This window comes from Protopterus annectens, chromosome 11.part0, assembly GCF_019279795.1.
Source record: "Protopterus annectens isolate FY-2018-M chromosome 11.part0, PAN1.0, whole genome shotgun sequence".
Classification (NCBI taxonomy): Eukaryota; Metazoa; Chordata; order Ceratodontiformes; family Protopteridae; genus Protopterus; species Protopterus annectens.
The window spans coordinates 1,556,965,340-1,556,993,042 of NC_056745.1; the positions used below are offsets into that span (position 1 = coordinate 1,556,965,340).

General features: G+C 44.7%; 1 protein-coding gene across 1 annotated transcript in view; it reads left to right on the forward strand.

The window, feature by feature from the left end:
• Positions 1-27,703, forward strand: part of SMO (smoothened, frizzled class receptor) — a 558,191-nt gene that overhangs the window by 328,625 nt on the left and 201,863 nt on the right. Inside the window, exon 8 of the mRNA XM_044088830.1 lies at positions 25,580-25,688. Within this exon, the coding sequence (XP_043944765.1) occupies positions 25,580-25,688 (109 nt within the window). The remainder of the gene's footprint in view (positions 1-25,579; positions 25,689-27,703) is intronic.

The window sequence follows — 27,703 nt, forward strand, 5'->3', positions numbered from 1 at the left end:
ACTAGGCTGACGACCACTAGGGCCTTTTAAGCCTAGCCGTGCATCCAGTATCTCTGACAAGTTCTGGTACTCTTGATAAGTGTAAGCAGGGGCCTGGGAGATGAACCTTTTACAGGTTGCCTGTTTCCATTAGAGACATAGGTGCCAAACCAGGGATAAATTAGCTGTTCAAGTACACACGTAAGAACTGCAAGTACGGCTGGTGCAAAGCCCCACAACACCCAATGCAATCTCAAAACTGGCCAGCACCTTGGTGAAACCAAAAAACTGTTTAATTGTGGCAACTCCAAAAGCTATAGTAAAACTATAGCTATAACAAAGCAGTCAAACTGGTTTCGGCATACATATGCCTTCCTCAATGGTTCACCTTGTACTTTGCATTGGATTGTGCCAAATGGGCCAATGAAAGAGATGTTGAAGACCCAGACCTGTGCCTCTTCTTATAGGAGCAACCTTATGAAGTGCCTCTTGTTAAATAACTGAAAGTGCTGTTTGAGTAGAAGATCTCACATTGCTTTTTGCCAACTGTCCTGGCTGCATTATCTTGCATATTTTTCTGATGTTGCTATGGTAACTTTGTACAGTCCTTGTTTTTCTTGACATCTGTTGTTTGTTAAGGAAATGCAACATCACTTCAAGAATGTGGAAGAGCAGGGCAAGAGCTTCCCTGTTGTGCATGTTAGAATTCACAGTCCATGGCATTGTTTTAATAGAATGTAGTGAAACCAGGATTCAGACGTGGTACATAGAAGCAATAAGAGAATGCTGCAAACAGATAGATGTCCTTCAAGGATGCATCTGCAGTCCTTACAAATGGGTTGTCCTGTCGTCAGGCAGCCCTTCGGTCGACCGGATTCCAAAGTCTGGGTCTGGCCTCGGCTGGTGTCGCACTTCACCCGACGTCATAGCTGCAGTTCTTCGGGTATAAAGGCATCAGCCGACGCCATTTTCCTCAGTCTTTCTTGCTGCGTGGCGCCTGAAGCAGAAGCTGTTCGCAAGTGCCGGTCTGTCAGAACCAGAGATTACTACTACCGAATACTTCTACTACTACCGAAGACTTCTAAAAAAGCTAAGTACCCCGTTGGGGACTCTTTCTTGCCTCAGCCGATGTCAGAAAAAGTGAATAACTGTTTAACTTGTGGGAAACAAATATCTCATAAAGATTTCCACTCTTACTGTTTACCTTGTTTAGGCCCAGACCACGACGTAGCAGCTTGTCTAGCCTGTGCTTCTTTTAACCGACGAACGCTTAGACATCGGTCGGAATTTGCTGAGGAGTTTTTCGTTTCCGATTTTGTTTACATTATGCCGTCGGATCCTCCGACTACGCAAATATCTAAAAAGCGCAAGGAAAAGGACCGACACTCGCGGTCCGCGGTTTCGGCCGAAACCGCGGTTAAGCCAACCGCGAGTGTCTCGGTTTCGGCTGAAATCGAGCTCGCGGTTCTTCCTTCAGCCGAAAACTTACCTCCTACCGAGGCCTCATCCAACCTGGTGGAATCGTCTTCTGAAATCCCACCTGCTCTTGCAGGTTCCCAGGAATTATCTGATACTATACCCTTGGATGTTTCAACCCCTGCACGTGGAGCTGCTAGGCCACCTGCAACCATGTCGATTAAGGCCTTTGCCAGGGCTAAAGCAGCTAAAACTACCAAATCTGTGCCTGCTAAGACCCCCTCTCACAGGCCTAGCTCTACTTCACAAATGCTTAGTCTAGCAGAGGATCTCATTTCTTTGATCCGGGGATCCCAACCTCACCCAGACAGGGCCTCTCACCCACCTCCAGAGAAGAGGCCTAGAGCAGAGCCCCCTGAGCCAGTTTCTACTGAGTACTCCTCTGATGATTCAGATAATACAAACCCCCCAGAGGACCCTTTCTCCCCTTATGAAGACTCTGATGCTGAAGAGTCCATTCCTTCTGCCTCTCCGCCTGAGGAATTTTCCTTTGGGGAAACCTTGCATGCTATGAGGGAACAATTTCAGTGGCAGGGCCAGGATTTTTCAGACTCCAGAAAAAGGCTTAGAACCTTTCTGCATTTACCACAGCATAGGCCTTTAGCCATACCTCCAGTTCTCTCTGTTGTGGATGATGCATTTAATGATGCTTGTACTGCTCCTGATTCACTTCCTCCGGCCCCTGCTAAGCCCGATAGGTACTACAGGGTCCCGGACACACATTATCATTTGTATAAGGCTCCTTTTGCAGATCCCGAAACTATCTCCCAGGGACCTAAGGCTGTAGCAGCTACCTCTGCCAAAAACCCCCTCCCCTCTGAAAGGGAATCCAGGTCCTTAGAGAGATGGGGTAAAAAAGTTTACACTTCTGCTACTCTTTCAGCTAGGGCCTTGAACTGTCAATTCCACATGATCCAGTATCAAGAATTTATGTTAGACCAGTTAACTAAAAAGCTGTCCTCGGATGAACCATTAGACAAAAAATCTATTCAGGAAATGGTACATAACATTCAGCAGGTCAGTAATCATTCCTTAAAATGCGGCTATGATGCACTGGAAGCTTCCTTTAGATCAGCCATGACTGGCACAGTGATCAGAAGACATGCATGGTTAAAAGAGCAGGCCTTACCAGACCATGTCAAATCAAAGCTACTAGATGCTCCCATGGACAAGATCAATTTGTTTGGCTCTCCTGCACAACAGGTGCTGAAGAAGATGGAAGAGAAAGCAAAATCTGTCCAAACAGTGAAAGATTTCTTACAGGTCCAACCTCCAAGGTTTAGCAGGAATTGGCCCTCCAAGAATTGGTCCTTTCCAGACACCTCCAGAGCTCAGAGAGGCAGGAATAGGCGCTCAAGAGGCAGAGGTCAATCCAAAGGTGCCTACAGGGGACGTCAGTGGCAGGCTAACAACCAGCGATGTACAGCCACAGATACAGCCACCACCACTACTACAGGACAATCACAGTGACTTGGCTCTGGCACCGCTTACCAGGGAACAACTAGAAGCACCCTTAGGCGGGAAGCTAGCCTTATTTTCAGTAAACTGGCATTACATCACAGGGAGACAAGTGGATTTTGCAGACAATAGACCAAGGTTACAGGTTTCACTTCCATACTCTACCAAGGAAGAGAGGAATGCCAAACCTACCTCCAAATCAAAAGGCAGAAGCTCTAAAACAAATAACTCACTTACTAAGGATGAGAGCTGTAGAAAAGGTACCATCTATGGAGCAAGGACAGGGATTTTACTCCAGACTCTTCCTGGTACCAAGAAAAGAAAACCAATGGAGACCTATTCTCGACCTGTCCGCTTTAAACACATTCCTCATTGTCCCAAAATTCAAAATGCTGACCCTACAGCAACTTCTTCCCATGTTGGGCAAGGAGTCTTGGCTGGTAACTCTAGATCTCAAGGAGGCATACCTGCACGTCCCCATACGACCAAATTGCAGAAGATACCTCAGATTTCTTGCAGGATCAGAGCATTATCAATTCTCAGCATTGCCCTTTGGCTTATCTACTGCGCCCAGAGTGTTCACAAAATGCCTGGCATCAGTAATTGCTCATTGCAGGCTTCAGGGAATCCAAATCTACCCTTACCTGGACGACTGCCTGTTACAAGCGGACAACAAAAGCTAGCAGAAGACTTGAAAAGGGTCATTTATCTACTGCAAGCCCTGGGATACACAGTCAATATAAAAAAGTCAAGGCTAATACCATCCCAAAGGATAACCTTTTTGGGTGCAGAGCTGGACACATCAAAACAAATGGCATTCCTAACAGTAGAAAAACAGGAGCAACTCCCTCTCTACTTCTTGGCATTAACAAAGCAGAACCAGCTAACAGCAAGAAAAGTCCTGCAAGCCTTGGGTTTCATGGCATCCTGCATAATATTGGTTCCACATGCCAGACTGCACATGAGAAAGTTACAGTGGTACCTAAGGAATTTATGGTCGCAGCACAAGCACAGCCTAGAAACCCAAATTCCAATAATCCCATGCCTGAAACAAGAATTCCAATGGTGGGCTCAGGCCTGTCAATCGAACAAAGAACTGCCCTTCCACAGCACTCAACCAAGTCAGACAATAACAACGGACGCCTCAGACCTCGGTTGGGGGGGCGCACATGCTGGACAAGTGCATACAAGGCTTATGGACTCAAGACCAGCTGCACCTACACATAAATCAAAAGGAAATGCTGGCAGTAAAACGGGCAATTCAGACATTCAGACCATTTCTTCGACAAGGTCAACTGTTGATAAGGACAGACAACACCACAGTTATGTGGTACATCAACAAACAGGGAGGCACACATTCGTACCCTCTATGCCGGATGGCAGTGGACCTCTGGAATGTGGCCCTGAGCTTCAACATTCAGTTACAAGCAATTTTTGTGCCAGGAAAAGAAAACATTCTAGCAGACATACTAAGCAGAACTACCACGGATGCCCACGAATGGATGCTGCATCCGGACATCTTCAAAACCATTACAAGAAAATGGGGACTACCAGAAATAGACTTATTTGCATCCCCACGCAATCACCAACTGAAGAAATTCTGCACAAGGACGTACCACCCATTTGCTTGGAAAGTGGACACCATATCTTTCAGTTGGAAAAACCTGACAGCATATGCATTCCCACCACTTCCTTTGATGCACAAGGTGCTATTGAAAATCAAAGAGGACCGTCCAAGGATCATCCTGATAGCTCCAGACTGGCCAAGGCAACATTGGTACCCATTACTGAGGAGCATGTCTCGGGAACAAATATGGACTCTACCTCTAGTTCCCTTACTGTTAACACAGAACAACTACAACACCCTGCATCCAAACCTGAAAACACTGCAGCTGACTGCCTGGAACATTGCATAAGACCAAATAACCCAAATTTATCCCAAAGGGTTAAAGACATTATCTTGGAGGCTCGCAGACCCTCAACAAGAAAAAATTATTCAGCAAAATGGAAAAGATATCACATTTGGAGTACTGCAAAGGGAGAAAATGTGTCTCTGGTAAACATAGCCAACATCCTGGAATACTTGGCAGAGCTCATACACAACGGCCTGTCCTATTCTTCCATTAAGATTCATGCATCAGCTATTTCAGCAGAATACAACTTGGATCCTCCAGTATTCTCACATCCTCTGCTCAGGCAGATGTCCTTCAAGGATGCATCTGCAGTCCTAACAAATGGGTTGTCCTGTCGTCAGGCAGCCCTTCGGCCGGCCGGATTCCAAAGTCTGGGTCTGGCCTCGGCTGGTGTCGCACTTCACCCGACGTCATCTCTGCTGGTCTTCGGGTATAAAGGCATCAGCCAACGCCATTTTCCTCAGTCTTTCTTGCCACGTGGCGCCCGAAGCAGAAGCTGTTCGCAAGTGCCGGTCGGTCAGATCCAGAGATTACTACTACCGAATACTACTTTGAAGACTTCTAAAAAGCTAAGTACCCCGTTGGGGACTCTTTCTTGCCTCAGCCGATGTCAGAAAAAGTAAATAACTGTTTAACTTGTGGGAAACAAATACCTCATAAAGATTTCCACTCTTACTGCTTACCTTGTTTAGGCCCAGACCACGACGTAGCAGCCTGTTTAGCCTGTGCTTCCTTCAACCGACGAACGCTTAGGCGTCGGTCGGAGTTTGCTGAACAGTTTTTCGGCTCAGATTTTGCGTACATTATGCCGTCCGATCGTCCGACTTCTCAAATTGTTAAAAAACGCAAAGAAAAAGACCGACACTCGCGGTCCGCGGTTTCGGCCGAAACCACGGTTAAGCAAACCGCGAGTGTCTCGGTTTCGGCCGAAACTGAGCAAACGGGTCAATCTTCAGCCGAATCCATGACTGCTACCGAGGCTCCTGCTACCCTAGTTGAATTGGCCTCTGAAGTTTTGCCTACTAATGTGGTTCCTATAGAATTATCAGACACCATCCCTTTGGATGTCTCTACCCCAGCACGTGGTGCTGCTAGGCCTCCTGCAGCCATGTCTATTAAGGCCTTTGCCAGTGCTAAAGCAGCCAAAACTGCTAAATCAGTGCCTGTTAAGCCCCCCTCCCACAGGCCCAGTTCCAGTTCTCAAATGCTTACTCTGGCAGAGGATCTCATCTCTTTAATTAGGGGATCCCAATCTCACCCAGACAGGGCCTCTCAGCCTCCAGAAAAGAGACCTAGAGCAGAGCCCCCAGAGCCAGTGTCCTCAGATGATTCTTCTGATGACTCAGACATTACAGACCATCCAGAGGCTCCTTTTTCTACTTATGAAGATTCCGATGCTGAAGAATCTATTCCATCTGCCTCTCCACCAGAGGAATTTTCCTTTGGGGAAACCTTACAAGCCATGAGAGAGCAATTCCAATGGCAGGGACAAGATTTTTCAGATTCAAGAAAAAGGCTTAGGACCTTTCTACACTTACCGCAACATAGGCCCTTAGCTATACCTCCAGTTCTGCCTGTTGTGGATGATGCATTTAATGATGTTTGCACTGCTCCTGATACTTTACCTCCAGCCCCTGCCAAACCAGATAGGTTTTACAGGGTACCGGACACTCATCACCACCTATACAAGGCCCCACTTGCAGATCCCGAGACTATCTCCCAGGGCCTAAGGCAGTAGCTTCGACCTCAGCAAAAAACCCTCTCCCTTCTGAAAGGGAATCCAGGTCCTTAGAGAGATGGGGTAAAAAAGTTTACACCTCTGCTACTCTCTCAGCTAGAGCTTTGAACTGTCAGTTTCATATGATCTAATACCAAGAGTTTATGCTTGATCAGTTAACTAAGAAACTGTCCTCTGATGACTCCTTAGATAAGAAATATGTTTTAGAAATGGTGAGTAACATTCAGCAGGTTAGTAACCATTCTTTAAAATGTGGCTATGATGCACTGGAGGCTTCATTTAGATCAGCCATGACTGGCACAGTTATAAGAAGGCATGCATGGTTGAAAGAACAGGTCTTGCCGGATCATGTTAAAGCAAAGCTGTTAGATGCTCCTATGGATAAGGCCAGTCTATTTGGTTCTCCTGCTCAGCAAGTAATGAAGAAAATGGAAGAGAAGGCAAAATCTGTACAAACAGTTAAAGATTTCTTACAGGTTCAGCTCCCAAGGTTTAGCAGGAACTGGCCTTCCAAAATTGGTCCTTTCCAGACTCCTCTAAATCTCAGAGAGGCAGGAATAGACGTTCCAGAGGCAGAAATCAATCCAGAGGAGGTGCCTACAGAGGACGCCAGTGGCAAGGCAATAACCAGCGAGGTACAGACACAACCACTGCCACTGCAACAGGACAATCACAGTGACTTGGCTCTGACACCGCCTACCAGGGAACAAATAGCAGCACCCTTAGGCGGAAAGTTAGCCTTATTTTCAAAAATTGGCACTATATCACAAAGACAAGTGGATTTTGCAGACCATAGACCAAGGCTACAGGTTTCACTTCCACACCTTACCAGTAAAAGAGGAATGCCAAACCTACCTCCAAACCAGAAAACAGAAGCTCTAAAACAGATAGCTCAATTAACAAAGATGAGAGCTGTGGAAAGAGTACCACCAACAGAAGAGGGCAAAGGATTCTACTCCAGACTCTTCCTAGTACCAAGAAAAGAGAAAAGTTGGAGACCTATTCTCGACCTGTCCGCCTTAAACACATTCATCATTGTCCCAAAATTCAAAATGCTGACCCTACAGCAACTTCTTCCCATGCTGGGCAAGGAGTGTTGGCTGGTAACTCTAGATCTCAAGGAGGCATACCTGCACGTCCCCATACGACCAAATTGCAGAAGATACCTCAGATTTCTTGCAGGATCAGAGCATTATCAATTCTCAGCATTGCCCTTTGGCTTATCTACTGCCCAGAGTATTCACAAAATGCCTGGCATCAGTAATCGCTCATTGCAGGCTACAGGGAATCCAAATTTATCCATACCTGGACGACTGCCTGATACAGGCGGACAACAAAAGCAAGCTGACAAAAGACTTACAAAGGGTCATTTGCTTACTACAAGCCCTGGGATACACAGTCAATTTAAAAAAGTCAAGACTGATACCATCCCAAACAAGAACATTCTTGGGTGCGGAATTGGACACAGTAAAACAGATGGCATTCCTAACTGCAGAAAAACAAGAACAACTCCCTCTTTACTTCTTGGCATTAACAAAGCAGAACAAACTAACAGCAAGGAAAGTATTGCAGGCCTTGGGCTTCATGGCATCATGCATAATCCTGGTCCCCCATGCCAGACTGCATATGAGAAAGCTACAGTGGTACCTAAAGAATTTATGGTCTCAACACAGGCACAGCTTAGAAACCGAAATACCACTAATCCCATGCCTGAAACAAGAGTTCCTATGGTGGGCTCAAGCATGTCAGTCAAACCCAGGCTTGCCCTTCCACAACTTTCAAGCAAGCCAAACCATCACAACGGATGCCTCAGACCTAGGTTGGGGGGCACACATGCTGGACAAATGCATACAAGGATTATGGACTCCAGACCAACTGCACCTGCACATAAATCAAAAAGAAATGCTGGCAGTAAAACTAGCAATCCAGAATTTCAGACCATTCCTCAAAGAAGGCCATCTAATGATAAGGACAGACAACACCACAGTCATGTGGTACATCAACAAACAGGGAGGCACGCATTCATACCCCCTATGCAGAATGACTCTGGACCTTTGGAATATAGCTCTGAGCTACAACATCCACTTACAGGCAATATTTGTACCGGGAAAAGAAAACATCCTAGCAGACATGTTAAGCAGAACTACCTCGGATGCTCACGAATGGATGCTACACCCGGACATCTTCAAGGCCATCACAAAGAAATGGGGAATGCCACAAATAGACCTATTCGCATCCCCACTCAATCACCAGCTCAAGAAATTCTGCACAAGGAAATACCACCCACTTGCTTGGAAGGTGGACTCTCTATCCTTCAGTTGGAAAGGCCTGACAGCATATGCATTTCCACCTCTTCCTTTGATGCACAAGGTACTATTGAAAATCAAAGAGGAACGTCCAAGGATAATTCTGATAGCTCCAAATTGGCCAAGACAACACTGGTATCCATTGCTGAGGAGCATGTCTCGGGGGAGAACGTGGACACTACCCCTGATGCCTTTGATGTTAACTCAGAATGACTACAACATCATGCATCCAAACCTAAAAACTCTGCAACTGACTGCCTGGAACATTACATAACAGCAACTAACCCAGATTTATCCCAAAGGGTTAAAGACATTATCCTTGAGGCCCACAGACCTTCAACAAGAAGGAACTATGCAGGAAAATGGAAAAGGTTTGTCATTTGGAGTACTGAAAGAGGAAAAGATGTGTCAAAGATAGATATTGCTAACATCCTGGAGTACTTGGCAGAGCTTCTCCATACAGGTCTGTCCTATTCATCCATCAAGATACATGCATCAGCTATTTCTGCAGAATACAGCTTCGATCCCCCTGTCTTCTCACATCCTCTACTCAGGCAGTTCCTCAGAGGAATCAAGAATGTAAAACCTCCTAGGAAACCACCATTACCAGCATGGGACTTGAACTTTGTGCTAGAAAAATTGACACTCCCTCCATTTGAACCAGCAGCAACAGCAGATCTTCAACACCTATCCTGGAAAACTGCTTTCCTACTGGCAATTACTTCAGCAAGAAGGGTTTCTGAACTAGAGGCCTTAATGGCAGTACAACCCTTCCTAATCTTCCATCAAGATAGAGTGTCCATGAGAACTAATCCTACATTTATGCCTAAGGTGGTATCCAGAGTGTCTCTAAACCAGGCAATCCACCTACCTACCTTCTTTCCCAATCCACAGAACAGGGGGGAAAGACTGCTGCATACCTTGGATGTACATAGACAGTTGCGCTACTACCTGGACAGAACCAAGGGCAATAGAAAAACTGACCAGCTTTTAGTAGCTTATGCAACAGGAAGGGAAGGAAAAGCAATTTCCAAACAGACAATCTCCAAGTGGATAGGAAATTGCATAAGATTCTGTTACTCCTACCATGGAAAGCAAATTCCACAGAACATAAGACCTCACTCTACAAGGGCTACAGCCACTACCACAGCTTTCTTACGAGGAGTGGCTACCAAGGACATTATTGAGGCGGCTACTTGGACCTCCGTGCATACATTTGCCAAGCATTACAACTTACCTCTATACTCCAGATCCCGAGCAGGGTTTGCCACTGCTGTATTGCAAGGGATCCTAACTACACCATAATTCTTCTTCCACCTCCCCTAGTTTGGCTATGGTATTCTACCCATTTGTTAGGACTGCAGATGCATCCTTGAAGGACATAGTACAGTTTTGTACCTACCATAAATGTAGATGTCCGAACAGGATAGCATCTGCAGTCAGGATTACCCACCCTCCTTCCCCTCTGTGGTACTCCTAGGATATTTACCCTCCTAATAGCTAGCTAGGGGGGATCTCTTATGGTGTATTTGTTTGTATATATGTACATACATGCTTATTTTTTGTGTTTGCCTACTATTATTTTTGGAAACATTGGCATTTATCCAAAATTTAGTATTCCAAGAGGGCATCTGGCATCTGGGGCAAGAAACACTGAGGAAAATGGTGTCGGCTGATGCCTTTATACCCGAAGACCAGCAGAGATGATGTCGGGTGAAGTGTGACACCAGCCGAGGCCAGACCCAGACTTTGGAATCCGGCCGACCGAAGGGCTGCCTGACGACAGGACAACCCATTTGTTAGGACTGCAGATGCTATCCTGTTCGGACATCTACATTTATGGTAGGTACAAAACTGTACTTTTCTGAGAGGAATTAAAAATGTAAAACCACCTAGGAAGCCACCATTGCCAGCGTGGGACTTGAACTTTGTGCTAGAAAAGTTGACACTCCCTCCTTTCGAACCAGCAGCAACAGCAGACTTACAATACTTATCATGGAAAACTGCTTTCCTGCTTGCAATCACTTCAGCAAGAAGGGTATCTGAGCTACAGGCATTAATGGCAGTACAGCCCTTCCTGATCTTCCATCAAGATAGAGTGTCCATGAGAACAAGTCCTACTTTTATGCCAAAGGTGGTCTCCAGGGTATCTTTAAATCAAGCTATCCATCTACCTACATTCTTCCCAACCCACAGAACAGGGGGGAAAGACTGTTGCATACCTTGGATGTACATAGACAACTACGCTACTACCTGGACAGGACCAAGGGCAATAGAAAAACTGACCAACTACTGGTAGCATATGCAACAGGAATGGAAGGAAAAGCAATTTCAAAACAGACAATCTCTAAGTGGATAGGAAATTGCATTAGATTTTGTTACTCCTACCATGGGAAGAAAACTCCAGAAAACATCAGGCCTCACTCTACAAGGGCAACAGCCACTACCACAGCTTTTCTACGAGGAGTGGCTACCAAAGACATTTTAGAGGCTGCTACTTGGAGCTCCGTGCATACATTTGCCAAGCATTATAATTTACCTTTATACTCCAGATCCCGAGCAGGTTTTGCCACTGCTGTTTTGCAAGGGATCTTAACTACACCATAATCTTATTTCTCCTCCTCCCCCAGTTTGGCTATGGTATTCTACCCATTTGTAAGGACTGCAGATGCATCCTTGAAGGACATAGTACAGTTTTGTACCTACCATAAATGTAGATGTCCGATAGGCATGCATCTGCAGTCCTTCCCCTCTGTGGTACTCCTAGGGTATTTGCCCATCTTGTAGCTAGCTGGAGGAATCTATTATGGTGTATTTGTTTGTATATATGTACATACATGCTTATTTTTTGTTTGCTCTGTACTATTTGGAACCATTTGCATTATCCAAATTTAGCCTTCCTAGAGGGCACCTGGCATCTGGGGCAAGAAACACTGAGGAAAATGGCGTCGGCTGATGCCTTTATACCCGAAGAACTGCAGCTATGACGTCGGGTGAAGTGCGACACAAGCTGAGGCCAGACCCAGACTTTGGAATCCGGCCGACCGAAGGGCTGCCTGACGACAGGACAACCCATTTGTAAGGACTGCAGATGCATGCCTATCGGACATCTACATTTATGGTAGGTACAAAACTGTACTTTCCCATCAGTCTGGTTTCTAGCAGGATCACACTCCCAAAAGTCAAGATTCTTTCTGATCTCTAGGAGGCCATGGTTTGCCCCACTGTGAACAGCAACAGTCTTTAAGGCCTTGTCTGATTATTACATTATGGAATCATTTGGAGTTATTTTTACATTCACTTCAAAGTTTAAAAATGGCAGGTGGGTTACAGAGTCATATTCAGAGAGTACACTATCCTTTCTTTCCCTTCCCAGATGACATCATTCCCCTTGTCAGACATCCGATACCATACCATCAATAGCAAGAAGTAACAAAGGAGATGTTAAGCCTGTTGAAGAAGAGTGATCTTGGAGTTCCCACAAGACCAGAAGGGCTTAGGATTTTATTCCAGGTTCCTTTTGGTGTCATAGATGACAAATGACTTCTGGTCCATACTGGATCTAAGCCGTCTAAACACCTTTATGCCAAAATAAACATTTTAAAAGATCACAGTGCAGTCTCTCACTCCTCTTCTGTCAGAACGATTTTGGATGTGCTGTATGTGCCCCGAAAATGCCTAATGTCCCCATTAGAATCCCCAGTGTGTCCTGGAAAGCCCCTTCAATTTCATCTTTGCCACTAGGGTGTTCACTAAGTGCATGTATTTAGAAGCAACTGACTGGAGACTCTAGGGAGCCAGATCATTCCAATGTCTGGAATACCTGCTCCTTGTTCTCCTGTCTGTGATGAATTTGGTGAAAGGTTCAGAGCAAACTTCACCCCCGTCCCCACAAAGGCCTTTTTGACATCCCCAATACTTGTCCCACACCTCACATATCCATAGATCAAGTGTTAAAGGCCCTAGCCAAGGCAAAGACCACAGCTATCATGGGACCAGATAGTATCCCAGGCTGTATTTTGCACCATCTCCAGCAGGAACTGGCTTTGCCGTTGAGCACCCCTATTCAACAACAGCCTAAGTGCAGGCTTCATTCCAAAAAAGTGGAGAACTGCCATTGTTATCCCCTTGCCCAAAGGTGGTGCCACTACTACCCTGGAAACAATCACCCCATTAGCTTGACAAGTCTGATCTGTAAAGCCATGGGGCTTATTATTATGGATTTTATAAACAAGGACATATTAAATCTCCAAGCACTTAACCCAACCAGTTTGGATTTGTCAAAGGCAGATCTTGCCAGCTGAACCTGGTTGACTTCTTTGAGACTGTCACCAAGGCCCTGGATAAGGGAAAGTCAGTACATACAGCTTATCTTGACTTGGCTAAGGCCTTTGACACAATCCCCCACTTGGGCATCATTGAAAAGCTAACACAACTTGGCGTAAACCCCTATCTCATCAGATGGGTGGCCAGCTGGCTCACCAACAGGACCCTCAAGGTCAAAACAGGCAGCTCCACCTTGGATAGCAGACCTGTCACTAGTGGAGTTCCCCAGGGATCTGTTCTGGGACCCCGATTGTTTGGCATCTACTTCTTAGGGGTCCAGGCAAAGATAAAAGGCCTATGACTGACCAAGTTTGCGGATGACTGTACGTTGTGTGCTGTCATTGACACCCCAAATGATGTTAACATACTGCAAGAGGGTCTCACAGTAACTAATGACTGGTACCAAAGTCATGGCTTCAAGCTAAATGCAAAAAAAGTATCATCATATGATTCGGCAAAAACACGGCCTCTACTGATTACCACATCAACAGCAACCCCCTAAGCACACAATCTGTGGTGAGAGACCTGGATACTCCGGTTGATAACAACCTCACATTCGACCATAGCGGCAGTAGTCAGAAAAGCCTTTTACTTGGTTCATCTTATAAGTAAAGGGATTGCATCCAGAAAAAAAAGAGGTTATTTAGTCTTTATACTCCTCCCTCATTAGACCAATAATTAAGTATAACTCCCTGATGTTCATCGTGTTATACTGCTGCAGTCATCACACTTGGGTTATCCTGTCGTCAGGCGGTCCCGCAGTCGGCCGAATCCCAAAGCCTTGGTCCGGCGTCGGTTTTCGTCGCTTCTTCCCTGACGTCAGTGTGACAGGGGTATAAAAGAGGCAGCCGACGCCATTTTCTTCAGTCTTTCTTGCCGTGCGGTGCCTGAAGCAGAAGCAGTTCGCAAGTGCCGGTCGGCCATCTCCTGAGATTTTCTAATCGAATTTCAGCCCGAAGTCTTCTCTAAAGCTAAGTACCCCGTTGGGGAAACTTTTCTTGCCTCAGACCGATGTCAGACAAAGCTAATAATTGCATTTCTTGTGGGATGCAAATACCTCATAAGGATTTTCATTCTTATTGTATTCCTTGCCTAGGCCCAGACCACGACGTCTCTGGTTGTCGGTTTTGTGCTAGGTTCAACAAACGTACAATTAAGCGTCGGGCAGATTTCGCCCAGCATTATTTTGGCAGAAAATTTAACTATAGCATGCTGTCAGAGCAACCGACATCAGCAATGTTTAAAAAACGCAAGGATAAGGACAGACAGCCAAGACCAGTTACCGAGGCCCCTGCCAGGCCTGACGCTGGTTCTCCGGTTTTCAGCGGGGCGCCTACGCAGCCCCTGACTACCGCTGATTCAGAAATTCTGATGGCCTCCCAGACCGAAGCAGCTGGGCCTCAGGAACTGGTTCCACGTCACCCCTTAGATGCCAGTCCTGACGGTGATCCAGAAATTTTGGATAGGCCTTCGGTTTCTGAAGGTGTCTTCAAACCGACAACTATCTCTGCTAAATCTTATGCTAAAGCTCCCTTGAAAGTTAGGAAGCCGGGTCCACACACTCCCCACAGGCCCCTATGCCTAAAAAACAGATGCTTAAGATGACTGAGGATTTAATTACCCTCATCAGGGGATCCCAACCCCCCCTGACAAAAGGCCTAGACTGGAGGAAGATTATCCTTCCTCTGACCAAGCATCCATTTCCTCAGGCAACTCTGAGGACCAGGATTACTCCTTCCCTCCTTATGAAGATTCAGATATTGAAGAGTCCATTCCCTCTGTCTCCCCCCCTGAAGACTACTCTTTTGGGGAAACTTTACACACCTTGAGGGAACACTTCCACTGGGAAGGCCAAGATTATTCTGACTCTAAGAAAAGACTCCGGGAGTTTCTTCTTCTTCCACAGCATAGACCCCTAGCAATTCCTCCAGTTTTAGACATTTTGGATGATGTTTACTCCGAATCTAGTCTAAACCCAGATTCCTTACCTCCAACACCAGCTAAACCAGACAGATACTACCGAGTTCCTGACACTCATACGTTTCTATATAAAAGTCCTACTGCAGACCCAGAAACCATTACCCAGGGTCCCAAAGGGGTTAAGGCCTCTACTGCTAAGAATCCACTTCCTTCTGAAAGAGATTCCAGAGCATTAGAAAGATGGGGAAAGAAAGTGTATACGTCTGCCACTTTGGCCATGAGGGCCTTAAACTGCCAATTTCACATACTAAAATACCAACAGTACTTGATTACACAGTTAAAACAGAAAATGATCCCTCAGACAGCTCAACCTGGTTTCAAAGAGATGCAGGATTTGCTGCATGCAGCAGAACAGGTGGGAAAGCATACCTTACAGTTTGGTTTTTATTCATTGGAAGCCTCATGTAGAGCAGCTGTCACAGGGTCTGTAATATGTAGGCATGCTTGGCTTAAAGAACAAGCCTTACCAGAACATGTCAAAGCAAAGTTATTGGATGCTCCATTGCAGAAAGATGTTTTATTTGGTGTCAAAGCAGAGGAAGTTTTAAAGAAAATGGAAGAAAAGGCAAAATCTATGCAAACAGTTAAAGATTTTTTACAGGTACAACCTCCTCGTTTCAGCAGAAGCTGGCCATCAAAAAACTGGTCCTTTCCTGCATCAGACAGACCCCAAAGAGGTAGGTACAGACGCCCAAGGGGCAGATGCCAGCCACAAGGTTCTTTCAGGCCTAGACAATGGCAAACATCTCAAAGAGGGGGAGACAAAAGATCTCAAACTGTCAGGAAACAAACACAATAACTTCCCTCTTTGTCTGCCAAGCAAAATTGCCCTGGCAGCACCTTTGGGAGCAAAATTGGCTTTATTTCCACAAAATTGGCGCATTATAACAAAGGACAAATGGGTTCTGGATATTATTACCCGAGGATACAGATTTCATTTCCACACTTTACCACGGATGAGAGGCATGCCAAATCTGCCTCCAAACCAATGGGCAGAGGCACAAGCGCAAATATCAGCTCTCATGGATATGAAAGCAATTCAAAAGGTACCTACAAAGGAGCAAGGTCAAGGTTTTTACTCAAGACTATTTCTAGCCCCAAGAAAGGACAAAGCCTGGAGGCCCATTTTAGACCTCTCAGTTCTAAACACATTCCTGGAGGTACCCAAATTCAAAATGCTCACACTTCAGCAGCTTCTTCCCATGCTGGGCAAGGAGTCTTGGCTGGTAACGTTGGACATCAAAGAGGCATACCTGCATGTCCCTATCAGACAAGATTGCAGAAGATACCTCAGATTCTTGTCAGGTACAACGCATTATCAATTCTCTGCATTGCCCTTTGGCTTATCTACTGCGCCCAGAGTATTTACGAAATGCCTGGCATCAGTAATTGCATATTGCAGACAATGATGAATACAAATTTACCCATATCTGGATGACTGCCTGATCCAAGCGAACAGCAAGGACATTCTCTTACAGCATCTGGCATTTGTAATACAGCTGCTCAGTTGCCTAGGGTACACAGTAAACAGAAAGAAGTCAAAGCTAATACCCTTGCAACAAATAATATTCCTGGGTGCCAGCTTAAATACAATGGCCCAGATGGCTTTTCTCACGCCAGACAAACAACAACAATTGACTCAATACTTCAAAAAGATGGCAACTTTTACCCAGCTCACTGCATGGAAAATCCTGCAGGCATTGGGGTTCATGGCATCCTGCATTCAACTACTCCCATATGCAAAGCTGCATATGAGGAAATTACAATGGTACCTGAAAAGTGTATGGTCTCAACACAGGCACAGCCTCGAATCAAGTATACCTCTCATTCCATGCCTTCAAAAAGAGTTCCTATGGTGGGCTCAAGCATGTCAAATAAACAAGGGTCTTCCTTTCATCTTACCTCCAGCAAACCAAACTATGACAACAGATTCTTCAGACTACGCCTGGGGAGCACACATGGCAGGACAGTGCATACAGGGCAAATGGTCTGCAAAACAAATGCATCTTCACATCAACCAAAAGGAGATGCTAGCTGTGCAGAATGCACTGACAGCTTTCAAGGACCTCTTGCATCCAGGACAACTACTAATAAGGACAGACAACACCACAGTGATGTGGTACATAGACAAACAAGGAGGAACACACTCCTACCCTTTATGCAGACAGGCAATGACCTTGTGGAACACAGCATTGACTTACCAAGTGCAACTGCAAGCACGATTCCTGCCAGGAAAGGAAAACATATTGGCAGACGAACTAAGCAGAAATATGGCAGATCCTCACGAGTGGAGACTACACCCACAAGTATTTTCAATGATAACTCAAAGGTGGGGGTGTCCAGATATAGATCTATTTGCCTCCCCCAACAATTGGCAACTACAGAAATTTTGCACAAGGACTTATCACTCCCTAGCCTGGAAAGTGGATGCCCTATCATTCAGTTGGACAGCATTGGCAGTCTATGCCTTCCCACCACTACCTCTATTGAGCAAGGTATTATTGAAAGTCAAATCAGAGAGACCACAAATGATCCTCATTACTCCGGACTGGCCACGCCAGCACTGGTACCCATTACTAAGGAACTTGACTCACAGCCCTCCATGGATCTTGCCTCAATTCCCACTACTGCTCACTCAGAAAAACTCTCTGATACTTCACAGCCAGCTCAGAACTTTAAATTTAGCTGCATGGAGAATACCTTGAGTTATCAATCAACACTTCTCTCAAAGGACGTCCAGAATGTCATTATGGAGGCCAGAAGGCCCAGCACCAGAAAAACTTAGACAAATGGAAAAGATTTTGTGTATGGAACCAGGCTAAATGCCAAAATCCTTGGATACCTAACATTCCTCAAATACTGCAATACTTAACTGAGATGCAACACCAAGGCCTTTCATTCTCATCCATTAAGATCCATGCTTCAGCCATTTCAGCTCAATACAATACGGATCCTCCAATGTTCTCACACCTTTTACTATGGCAGTTTCTCAGAGGGGCTAAGAATATAAGACCCCCCAGAAAGCCCCCAACGCCAGCTTGGGACCTGAACTTCGTTTTAGAAAAATTAACACTGCCTCCTTTCGAACCAGCATTCTAAGCAGAACTACAATACTTGTCTTGGAAAACAGCTTTGTTGCGGGCTATTACCTCAGCACGCAGTGTCTCAGAACTACAGGCACTTATGGCAGTGGAACCTTTCATCATTTTCCATCAGGACAGGGTCTCTTTACGAACTAACCCTACCTTTATGCCAAAAGTAGTATCCAGTGTGGCTTTGAATCAGACCATTCATTTACCCACCTTTTATCCAAACCCCCAGAATAAAGGAGAAAGACTCCTTCACTCTTTGGACATTCACAGACAGCTACGTTACTATTTAGACAAGACAAAGACCTTCAGAAAAACTGACCAACTCTTTGTATCCTATGCTGCAGGTTCACAAGGAAAGGCCATTTCAAAACAGACCATCTCCAAATGGGATAGCACATTGTATCCACTTTTGCTACTCGCACCATGGGAAAGCAGTGCCTGTTAACATTAGGTCCCATTCTACCAGGGCTACAGCAACCTCAGCAGCCTTTCCCAGGGGAGTTCCAACCAAGGACATTCTGGAGGCAGCTACTTGGAGTTCAGTGCACACCTTTACCAAGCACTACCACCTTCCTTTATACTCAAAATCCAGAGCTGGCTTTGCCACTGCAGTGCTGCAGGGCATCCTAGCTTCGCCTAACCCAGTTTAGTACCAGCCACCCATCCATAGCTTTGGGATTCAACCCAAGTGTGATGACTGCAGCAGTATAACACGATGAACATAGTACAGTTTTGTACCTACCATAAATGTAGATGTTCGAGTGTATATACTGCTGCAGTCCAGGTTACCCTCCCACCATCCCCTCTACATACCAGGGTGTTAGTTATAGCTCCATGATCATCAATCAATTGGATGCATGTCTATATGGTGTATTTGCTAATAGTTAGTACTATTGGTTATCTACTAAGGAATTTTTGCATAGATTTTTGTTTTGCCTTCCTAGTTGGGGGCACCTGACGTCTGGGTCAAGAAAAACTGAAGAAAATGGCGTCAGCTGCCTCTTTTATACCCCATGTCGCACTGACGTCAGGGAAGAAGCGACGACAACCGACGCCGGACCAAGGCTTTGGGATTTGGCAGACTGCGGGACCACCTGATGACAGGATAACCCAAGTGTGATGACTGCAGCAGTATATACACTCGAACATCTACATTTATGGTAGGTACAAAACTGTACTTTTTGTATGTATCTCTCCAAACATCCACACCAATTGGAAAGGGACAGAAATGCCTCATAGAGAATCCATGGTCTCCAACACCTGTGCTAATCAGACAGGTTCAAATCACTATCACTCTACTTGGTATCGTACAGATTGCTAAGAGGTGTTCTGTGTCTCACCTACAAGGCAATCTCAGACCCTGCCCTACTAAAGATGCTCCATATCCGTAAGTCTAACTCCTCGTGCATTACCCACTCAAAAGGCATGAATCTAATATGCCAAATCAGTAAAACCTGTTGGAAAGATAGGTTTGTCTCCCAGAGGCTGCACCACCTCTGGAATAGACTTCCCATACATATCAAACAGAGTACCTCACTGACCCTCTTCAAGCACAACCTTAATGAGTGGATGGGAAACCACAAATTTGTTCTGGGGGGTCCACCTGTGTCCCTAACTGACAGGGGTGAATGGTGCTGACTGAGGTTTCTTTTTGGGGATAAACTCTTGGCTAGGCTGGTAAGGGCCCTAGGGCCATTAGCCTAGTAACCTCCTATGATCCTGTGAAGGGAGTCTCTGCTCAAACTGTTCCTCTCCCTGGTGGATACAGCAAACTTTGTAAAGTCTAATTTCTTTCTAGTACAGTCCTACCCCAGGTCAGAATTCCTTGCTTGCACCACATAGTTGCATCTTTTCACTCAGCTCTGCCTGTATTAATGGAGACATATCCCAGAGGATTAGGACTTGTGGCAGTTTCAGTTTCTATTGTCCCTCATGCCAGACTTCATGCAAGGGCCTTTACTGTGGTATGTAACAGAATGATGCTTTGACAACAGCTCATATGATCTGAGTTTGAAATGCTGTGCAGAAGCTGGAGTAGTTGCCTGGGCTGGAAGGCGGTGCACTAGTCAGTGCCTGCTCCCCCTTTCTGGATGGAAGGCAGTGGTATTGTCTGACATGGCACACCAGGATGTACCCTCTTGGTACATGCCAGATGCTGAAAGGGTAATGAGGGATGGAGTTGTAAAAGAAGAAGCAAAAAAGAAAAAAAGATTATGGCTTTTCCTGTGACCAGCTCTTGCCCTTTAGAGTAAATGGGTTGGTTAACTCACAGGCGAGCTGATGCCTGGCAGGCAGTGAGGGGATAAACAGATATACAAAAACTATTTCATATGAAGGCACTTCACTGAATAGCTTGGGTACAGTTATAACAGAATTTTGAGGGTTTTTTAATTATGTTTGTCAATCTCCATAGCTTGCTATTTTCATCTACAGTGGTATTTGGATCCCCCTTTCTACATTGTGGAAGTGTGTTTCAGTTCTAGGCATTTCTGATATCATTCACCATGGATGTGTATACTATAGAACATGGGATTACTATAGTGGGCAGACTGTTCAGGGTTGCTGGTTTTCTTAGGAATCCCACTTTCATATAAACTTGCTGGAAATTAGAGCATCTGTGTTGAAATCATTGGCTTTTCAAGGTACCTTACCTCAGGAAGCCAGAAGTGTTCAGTTAGACAACTTAGCCATCGTCTAGTCTGTCAACATACACAGGGAGCGAGTTCCTACCCCCTGTCCAGATGTGTGAAAGTGTGGCAGTTGAAGAACAACTTGGATAACTTGATGACAGTCAGCCACATCCCAGGAGAGTTAAGGTCCCTGCTGAGCAGTCGTAGACACTGTTTGTTGTCAGACTTACAAGTGGGTCACTTTGTCCTTAAATGACAGAAAATAATTTTCCACCTCTGGATAAAAGCAGTGTGAGACCTCACTGAGAGATGCTTCCCATATGGGTTTAGCAGTGTAGTTGGTGTGCAAGAGTCCCATATGGGCTCAGCAGTGTAGTTGGTGTGCAAAAGTCCCATATGGGCTCAGCAGTGTAGTTGGTGTGCAAGAGTCCCATATGGGCTCAGCAGTGTAGTTGGTGTGCAAGAGTCCCATATGGGCTCAGCAGTGTAGTTGGTGTTCCTTGCATCCCATATAGACTCAGCAATGTAGTTGGTTTACATAAGTCCCATACGGGCTCAGAAGTGTAGCTGGTGTGCATGTGTCCCATATGGGCTCAGCAGTGTAGTTGGTGTGCATGTGTCCTATATGGGCTCAGCAGTGTAGTTGGTATGCATGTGTCCCATGTGGGGTCAGCAGTGTAGTTGGTATGCATGTGTCTTATATGGACTCAGCAGTGTAGCTGGTGTGCACACATCCCATATGGGCTCAGCAGTGTAGTTCATGTGCAGTAATCCCTTATGGGCTCAGCAGTGTAATTGGCGTGCATGTGTCTCATGTGGACTCGGCAGTGTGGTTGGTGTACATGAGTACCATACGGGCTCAGCAGTGTAGTTGGTGTGCATGCGTCCCATATGGGCTCAGCAATGTAGTTGGTGTGCATGTGTCCCATATGGGCTCATCACTTTTACTCTTCCCTACCTCTCCGCATCAGCTACAACAGGTGCCTAAGGCGCTAGTTGAAGTTGGGTCACCTGCATCATAGGAATTTATCTCTCTGCACTAACAGTTACCCAGTGCAAGCTGGTGCAGTCTATTTAGCCTCTTCTAGCTGTTACCAGTGCAGTGACTTCAGCAAACTCCATGCCCCCAAGATGGACAAATGAAAGCTATGGCAGCCACCCTCACTTTTCCCAGCCAGTTCATCCAATGAGTAGGTTGTTAGTTGATCCTGGATTGTCTTGGTCACAATTCAGGCTTTATTCTGCTGCACCACAGAGCCAGCTTAGCTGCATTAAGTTAACTTTGTGCCATTAGTTGGAGGATGGACTTCCAGCGGTCTTCATGACTGGTACAGTCTACACAGACACTTGAATTAAGAAAAGGTACAGCTGAATATTTTCAACTTAATATTGATCATGAATATGAGAATACCTGTTGCAGGTTGCCTGTGGTCCTTAATGTGGTTAGGCTGAAGTCTGTAACTGTTTGGACCCTTTTTTTGCCTGATTTGGGATCAGGGCACAGACTCAGTGAATTTGGGGGTGGGATGACCCTTCTGTAGCTGGTGCAGAGGGGAGGATAGCCTGGCTAGCTTTGTCTTAGTTACTTGGGCTCTTTTGGTCATGATAGAGTGGTTACTGGGGCTTCCTTTGTCTGGGATTCCAAGGTGATCCATTAGTTGCTGCCTTTTTGGGACAAGAAATCACACTGCTGCCTCTTTACCTTGCAAGTGACCCATTTTTTCCTGGTGAAATAAATTTTTCTTGGTTTCACTCTTTTAAGCAGTTCTACTAGTTCTCATATTTTAGCAATCCGATCCCGGTGACAGTCATTTGTTTCCACCCCCCCCCCCCCAATCCCTTTGCTGTGTACTGACACCTGATTCTGGGTTAGAACTGGGTGTCTTCAGAGATGGGGGCTCTGGTTACAAGTCTGTTCCTCTTCTTGGGGGTTGGGACCATCTTCTTCTGCAGCACAGTAAGGAGGGTTGCTGTGTGGTATTTTCTGTGTCAGTTGGGAGAGTTCTCACCCTCGTACTGATTCCATGTATCACTGTAAAGTTAAGGGATGCTGCTGATGATTTGCCTTGGACCCGCTGGACTCTTGTACTGATTCCATGTGTCACTGTAAAGTTAAGGAATGCTGCTGATGATTTGCCTTGGACCCACTGAACCCTCGTACTGATTCCATGTATCATTGTAAAGTTAAGGTATGCTGCTGATGATTTGCCTTGGACCCGCTGGATCCTCGTACTGATTCCATATATCACTGTAAAGTTAAGGGATGCTGCCGATGATTTGCTTTGGATACACTGGGTCCTTGTACTGATTCCATATATCACTGTAAAGTTAAGGGATGCTGCTGATGATTTGCCTTGGACCCACTGGTTGAACCTGGAAGTCTGGCAAGGACCTTGCCAGGAATGTTCCCTATATTTTATGGTGACAACTGGCTCCTAGTTTGGTCCTTATCCAAGCTGCTGGTCTCTTGGTTTCTGACAACTTTCCATTTTTGTTATGGGGGTGGGGAGTTAGTAGGAAGCCTTCTTCTACCTGGTTCAGATGAATGGTGTTCTCCACATGGATGAATTACTTTATCCTCCCACAGCTAGACAGTTGTGACCACCTGGGAGGTTCTGGAAGCATTTTAATTGTGCTCAGTTCCAATTTTGTTCTTTGTTGATCTCCTGTCCTTGCTCCCCTATGGGAGGGCACAATTGAAGTCTATTCTCCAGTTGGTCAGGCACTTGCCTTCTGTGAGCAGCTTTGTCCCTCATGGTGATCTTTCTCTTTCAATGGTATTAAACTTTGCTTGTTTGGTGTGCCTGTTTTGCTGTTGGCCTAGAGGTATGGGACTTTCATCCATGGGCTAATGTCCATTTCCTGTGGATGTGCCTCTTCTTTGAAACCCATTATCCTGAAAACCAAGTGATGGCTGCTTCCTTCCCCCTTCAGGGAAGGAAAATTTCCCTTCTTATTTCTTTTTCTCCTGAGAAGATTATCTTTAAGCCAGTCTGTTCTCCTCTCACTTCCTTGTAGTTGGTAGGACATGAAAGGAGTGAAAGTATCCTGTCTCCCTAGTATGGTGCATCCTTCTAGGGTGGGAGCAAGCAGAGAAATTTGTACTTGTAGTTAGATGGGACTAGTGGTTCATCTTCTTAGCCCATGTAGTGGAGACACCACGTGTCATTCAGTCCTTGGTTGGGGGCATTTGTATTCTCTGTGCCACTGAACAGTTTACACACTGTTCCTGGCTGCTAAGCCCCTTATAGGAGTTGCTGGTTTCCAGTATTTTCCTTGCTTTTGCCTTGACAGAATTGTTTGCTTGTTCTTTGGGTTCTCGACATCCTCTTCCCAGATGTTATTGTCTTATCCTTGGCTAGTGAGTTGAGTTTTATTTGGCTTTCCCCTGGAACTCCCTGCTTAGGATTCATCCCTATTATAGGAGCGGGCCCTCCCTGATGGGACAGGGATACCCTGCACCCCATGCATGTGGGTAGTCTGTCAGACTGTCATTGGTTGCTGGGTATCCTTGCGAATTAGTCAGATGTATAGTGATCAAATTGTTGGCATTAATTTGTGGATAGTGTTCACTAGTGCCTAGGCCGTGAACTGGAAAACATTCAAGAGAAGAGCATGCTTTTGTACTCGCATGTTGCATAACGTATGTTATCAGTAATTTGCTTCAATCCATTGGTATGGGTATAGGAGATTCTGTGAAAAAAGGTACTGATTCACAGGACCCTTTAAGGAGGGTCTTCTTCGTTGGCCGTTTGATACTGTATGAAGATATTTGTTGTATCATAGTAAAGTGCAAACAGCATACACATTAGAATTATTTATTAAAAGTAATTAAAATCAGTTGTAGAACAAGTAATAATTAAGGGCAGCTGCCAGCATCCTAAAAGTGACGTGTCTCTATATCTGGATGTTCATTTTGACATAGCAATGTTTGCAGGCTACAAGTCCCCAGTCTTCTTGTTAGAGAATTTAGGTAGGAAATGTACTGTCTTAAAACTAATGATATACAACCATGTAGCAAAAACGTAACGCTAGAATGAAGTTATTGAAGTCATTTGAGTTGCTGACGTATACAGGAAGGGCATTCTCGAATATCTTCTTGTTGATTTTTTTTTTTTTTCACAAGCTGCTGTCTTGTAAGAATTGATTGCAAAGGAATTATCTGAGCTCTAGATGGAACAGATAACTCCACAACAGGTAGACAAGGAAGTCTGCTGGACAGAGGGAAATACAATTCCAGTCTAGCAGAATTTGAATAGCTGGGCTTAGCTCTTGAGTCCTGTTAAGAGCCTTAATCCTATGACTGAAATGTTGTGCTTGTGTTTTGTGTTCTAGCCAAATAAAGCTTTAACTTGAATGTTTGAGGTTTTGCTGAAGACTGAGCAGTTGAGAGTCCAGCCCTTATCTATCTAGGGAGTCAAAACCTGCAAAGCAACACATCACCTTAGAATTCAGATGACAGTTTTACCTGTGTTATATGTTCCACACATTAGCCAGTTATTTTAGTGTGTACTTGGCCTAGTAATTGGTTCACGCTTGCCTCTAGCAGTACTGTGAGCTGGAAAAAAGTAGCTTCCCCTGCATTTTATTCTTTAGGTGGCGTCTTTTCCTCTGAGAGATTCTGAGAACTGATAGTTTGAAAACTGTTAGTTTTAATTGTTATTCTGCTTTTGTGTTTTAGGTATTTTTGGATTCTTAGCCTTTGGGTTTGTGCTCATAACGTTTGGCTGTCATTTTTATGATTTCTTTAACCAAGCAGAATGGGAACGAAGCTTCAGGGACTATGTACTGTAAGTAATTTATTTATATTTTAAAAATAAAATGGAACAGCACAGTGTTTGTTTATTATGTACAAAACTGATAATTTGTTTTATTTTTCATCAGCTCCAACATTGACTAAAGCTATGGTAAACACCATTATACATGCTTTCTTGTTTAGCAAGTTATATAGACGTTCCACTAGGGGGAAGCAAACGGCAGCTTTCTGGCAGTGCCTTTATTAGCTATTATTTGTACATGTTCATTTTCTAAACAGTTTCAAAACAAATGGTGAGATAAGATCATATTAATTCAAAATATATAAAATAATTAAGAACTATCTTTTTTTTATCAAAGTTAACTATTGCTATCCAAATCAGTGGCTCAAGTTTTAACTACACAAAGTAATGATTTTAATGTCCCCAAATAACTTCTTTCAGCTATTCCCGGTTAAGGGTCACCACAGCAGATCACCTGTCCACTCATGATTGGCAGTGGAGTTTTACGGTGATGAGCTGCCAGCCCGGCGCCCAACCTTCCACAGAAGGCACACACACACACACACACACACACACACACACACACACACAGTCTCACGCCTAGGGCCAATTTAGAGTATCCAATCCACCTACAGCATGTCTTTAGGATATGGGAGGAAACCAGAGCACCCAGAGGAAATCCACGTGACCACAGGAAGGACATGCAGACTCCACACAGAAGGCACCCCAGCTGAGGATCAAACCGAAGAACCTCTTGCTGTGAGGCGGCAACGCTAACCGCTGCACCACCACAGCCACCCCAATGTCCCCAAATAACTAAATCATCTTTATTTTGCAGTGTGTGATCTTGGAAAGTTTTGCAAAGATCATTGCTTCACATAGAATTGAAATTATGTACAAAATGAAGGGGTTTGTTGTGGGAGACATACATCCTTAATCAAAGCAGACTAACAGTGTGTGGTTTGATTCCAAAGTTCTTCTACCTTTTTGGGAAAGAAGTAATTGTTTTTGCAAGCATCATGGCCTGATAAATTCATATTAACAAAACTTTTTTTGTTTTAAAGCTCCAGTTTTATTGTGCAATATACAACAGAGACAATGTCTGTAGAGAAATAAATAAACAAAAAAGGTGAAAAACTGCACTTAATATACAGTCCCACAGTCAACTGGAAATGAATTATGTGAAAAAAAACTATTCACTTAAATGTTGTCATATACTCTTAAATAGTCCAGAAGGCATAAAACACTGTAAACCAAACTATAAAGAATGAATTTAACATTAATCCATATGAATTTTTTACAGAAAAAAATACCAGTATTCATTCTATTTAGCCATATCAAGTTTGACCAGATTGTAGCCAAGTCTGCTGATATCTTGACCCCTGTCTTTGAGAGTAATTTTCCAATGTTTAAACAAACATGCCAGGAATGTAGCCTACACTATTATCAGCTAGGCTATTTCAGTTCTGGCCATACCTGCAGTTAAATTAGAAACCCAGACAGCCAGAACCTGCAATCAGACCTGACAGGTACAGGTATTCTAAGAACCCATTCTACCCCCTGCATAACAGAAACCCACCCTTTTGGAACTTCTGGCCAATGCTACGCTGTATACAAATAGATACCTTGTTGGCATTGTGCAAAGGACAACACTTTGTCTCTCTGTGCCATCTTCTTTTTATATAACTGAGCTGGTGTTAAATGCCGTCTATACAACATGTTGGCCATGGTAAATGAGGTCAATGGAGGCCAGTCCTTACTTCCCACACTTTCAGTATAGTACTGCACTCCTCAAAGGACATAGGGTCATCTAGCATATCTTTCTGCCCCTAACAGAGAGCTTCCACTTGAAGATTAAGGTCCCCTAGAATCAAATTGTACAACATAGTAGTTCCCCACCATCACTCAACAGATTTGTCTTAAACAAGAAAGGAGAAGCAAAGTCGTAGTTGTAAGTATTGCCACCAATTGGTAATTAACAAGGGAAAATTCTGCTTAAGTCTCGAATGTTCGGGTTTGGCCATTGGTGGTGTGCCATATGCCCTTAA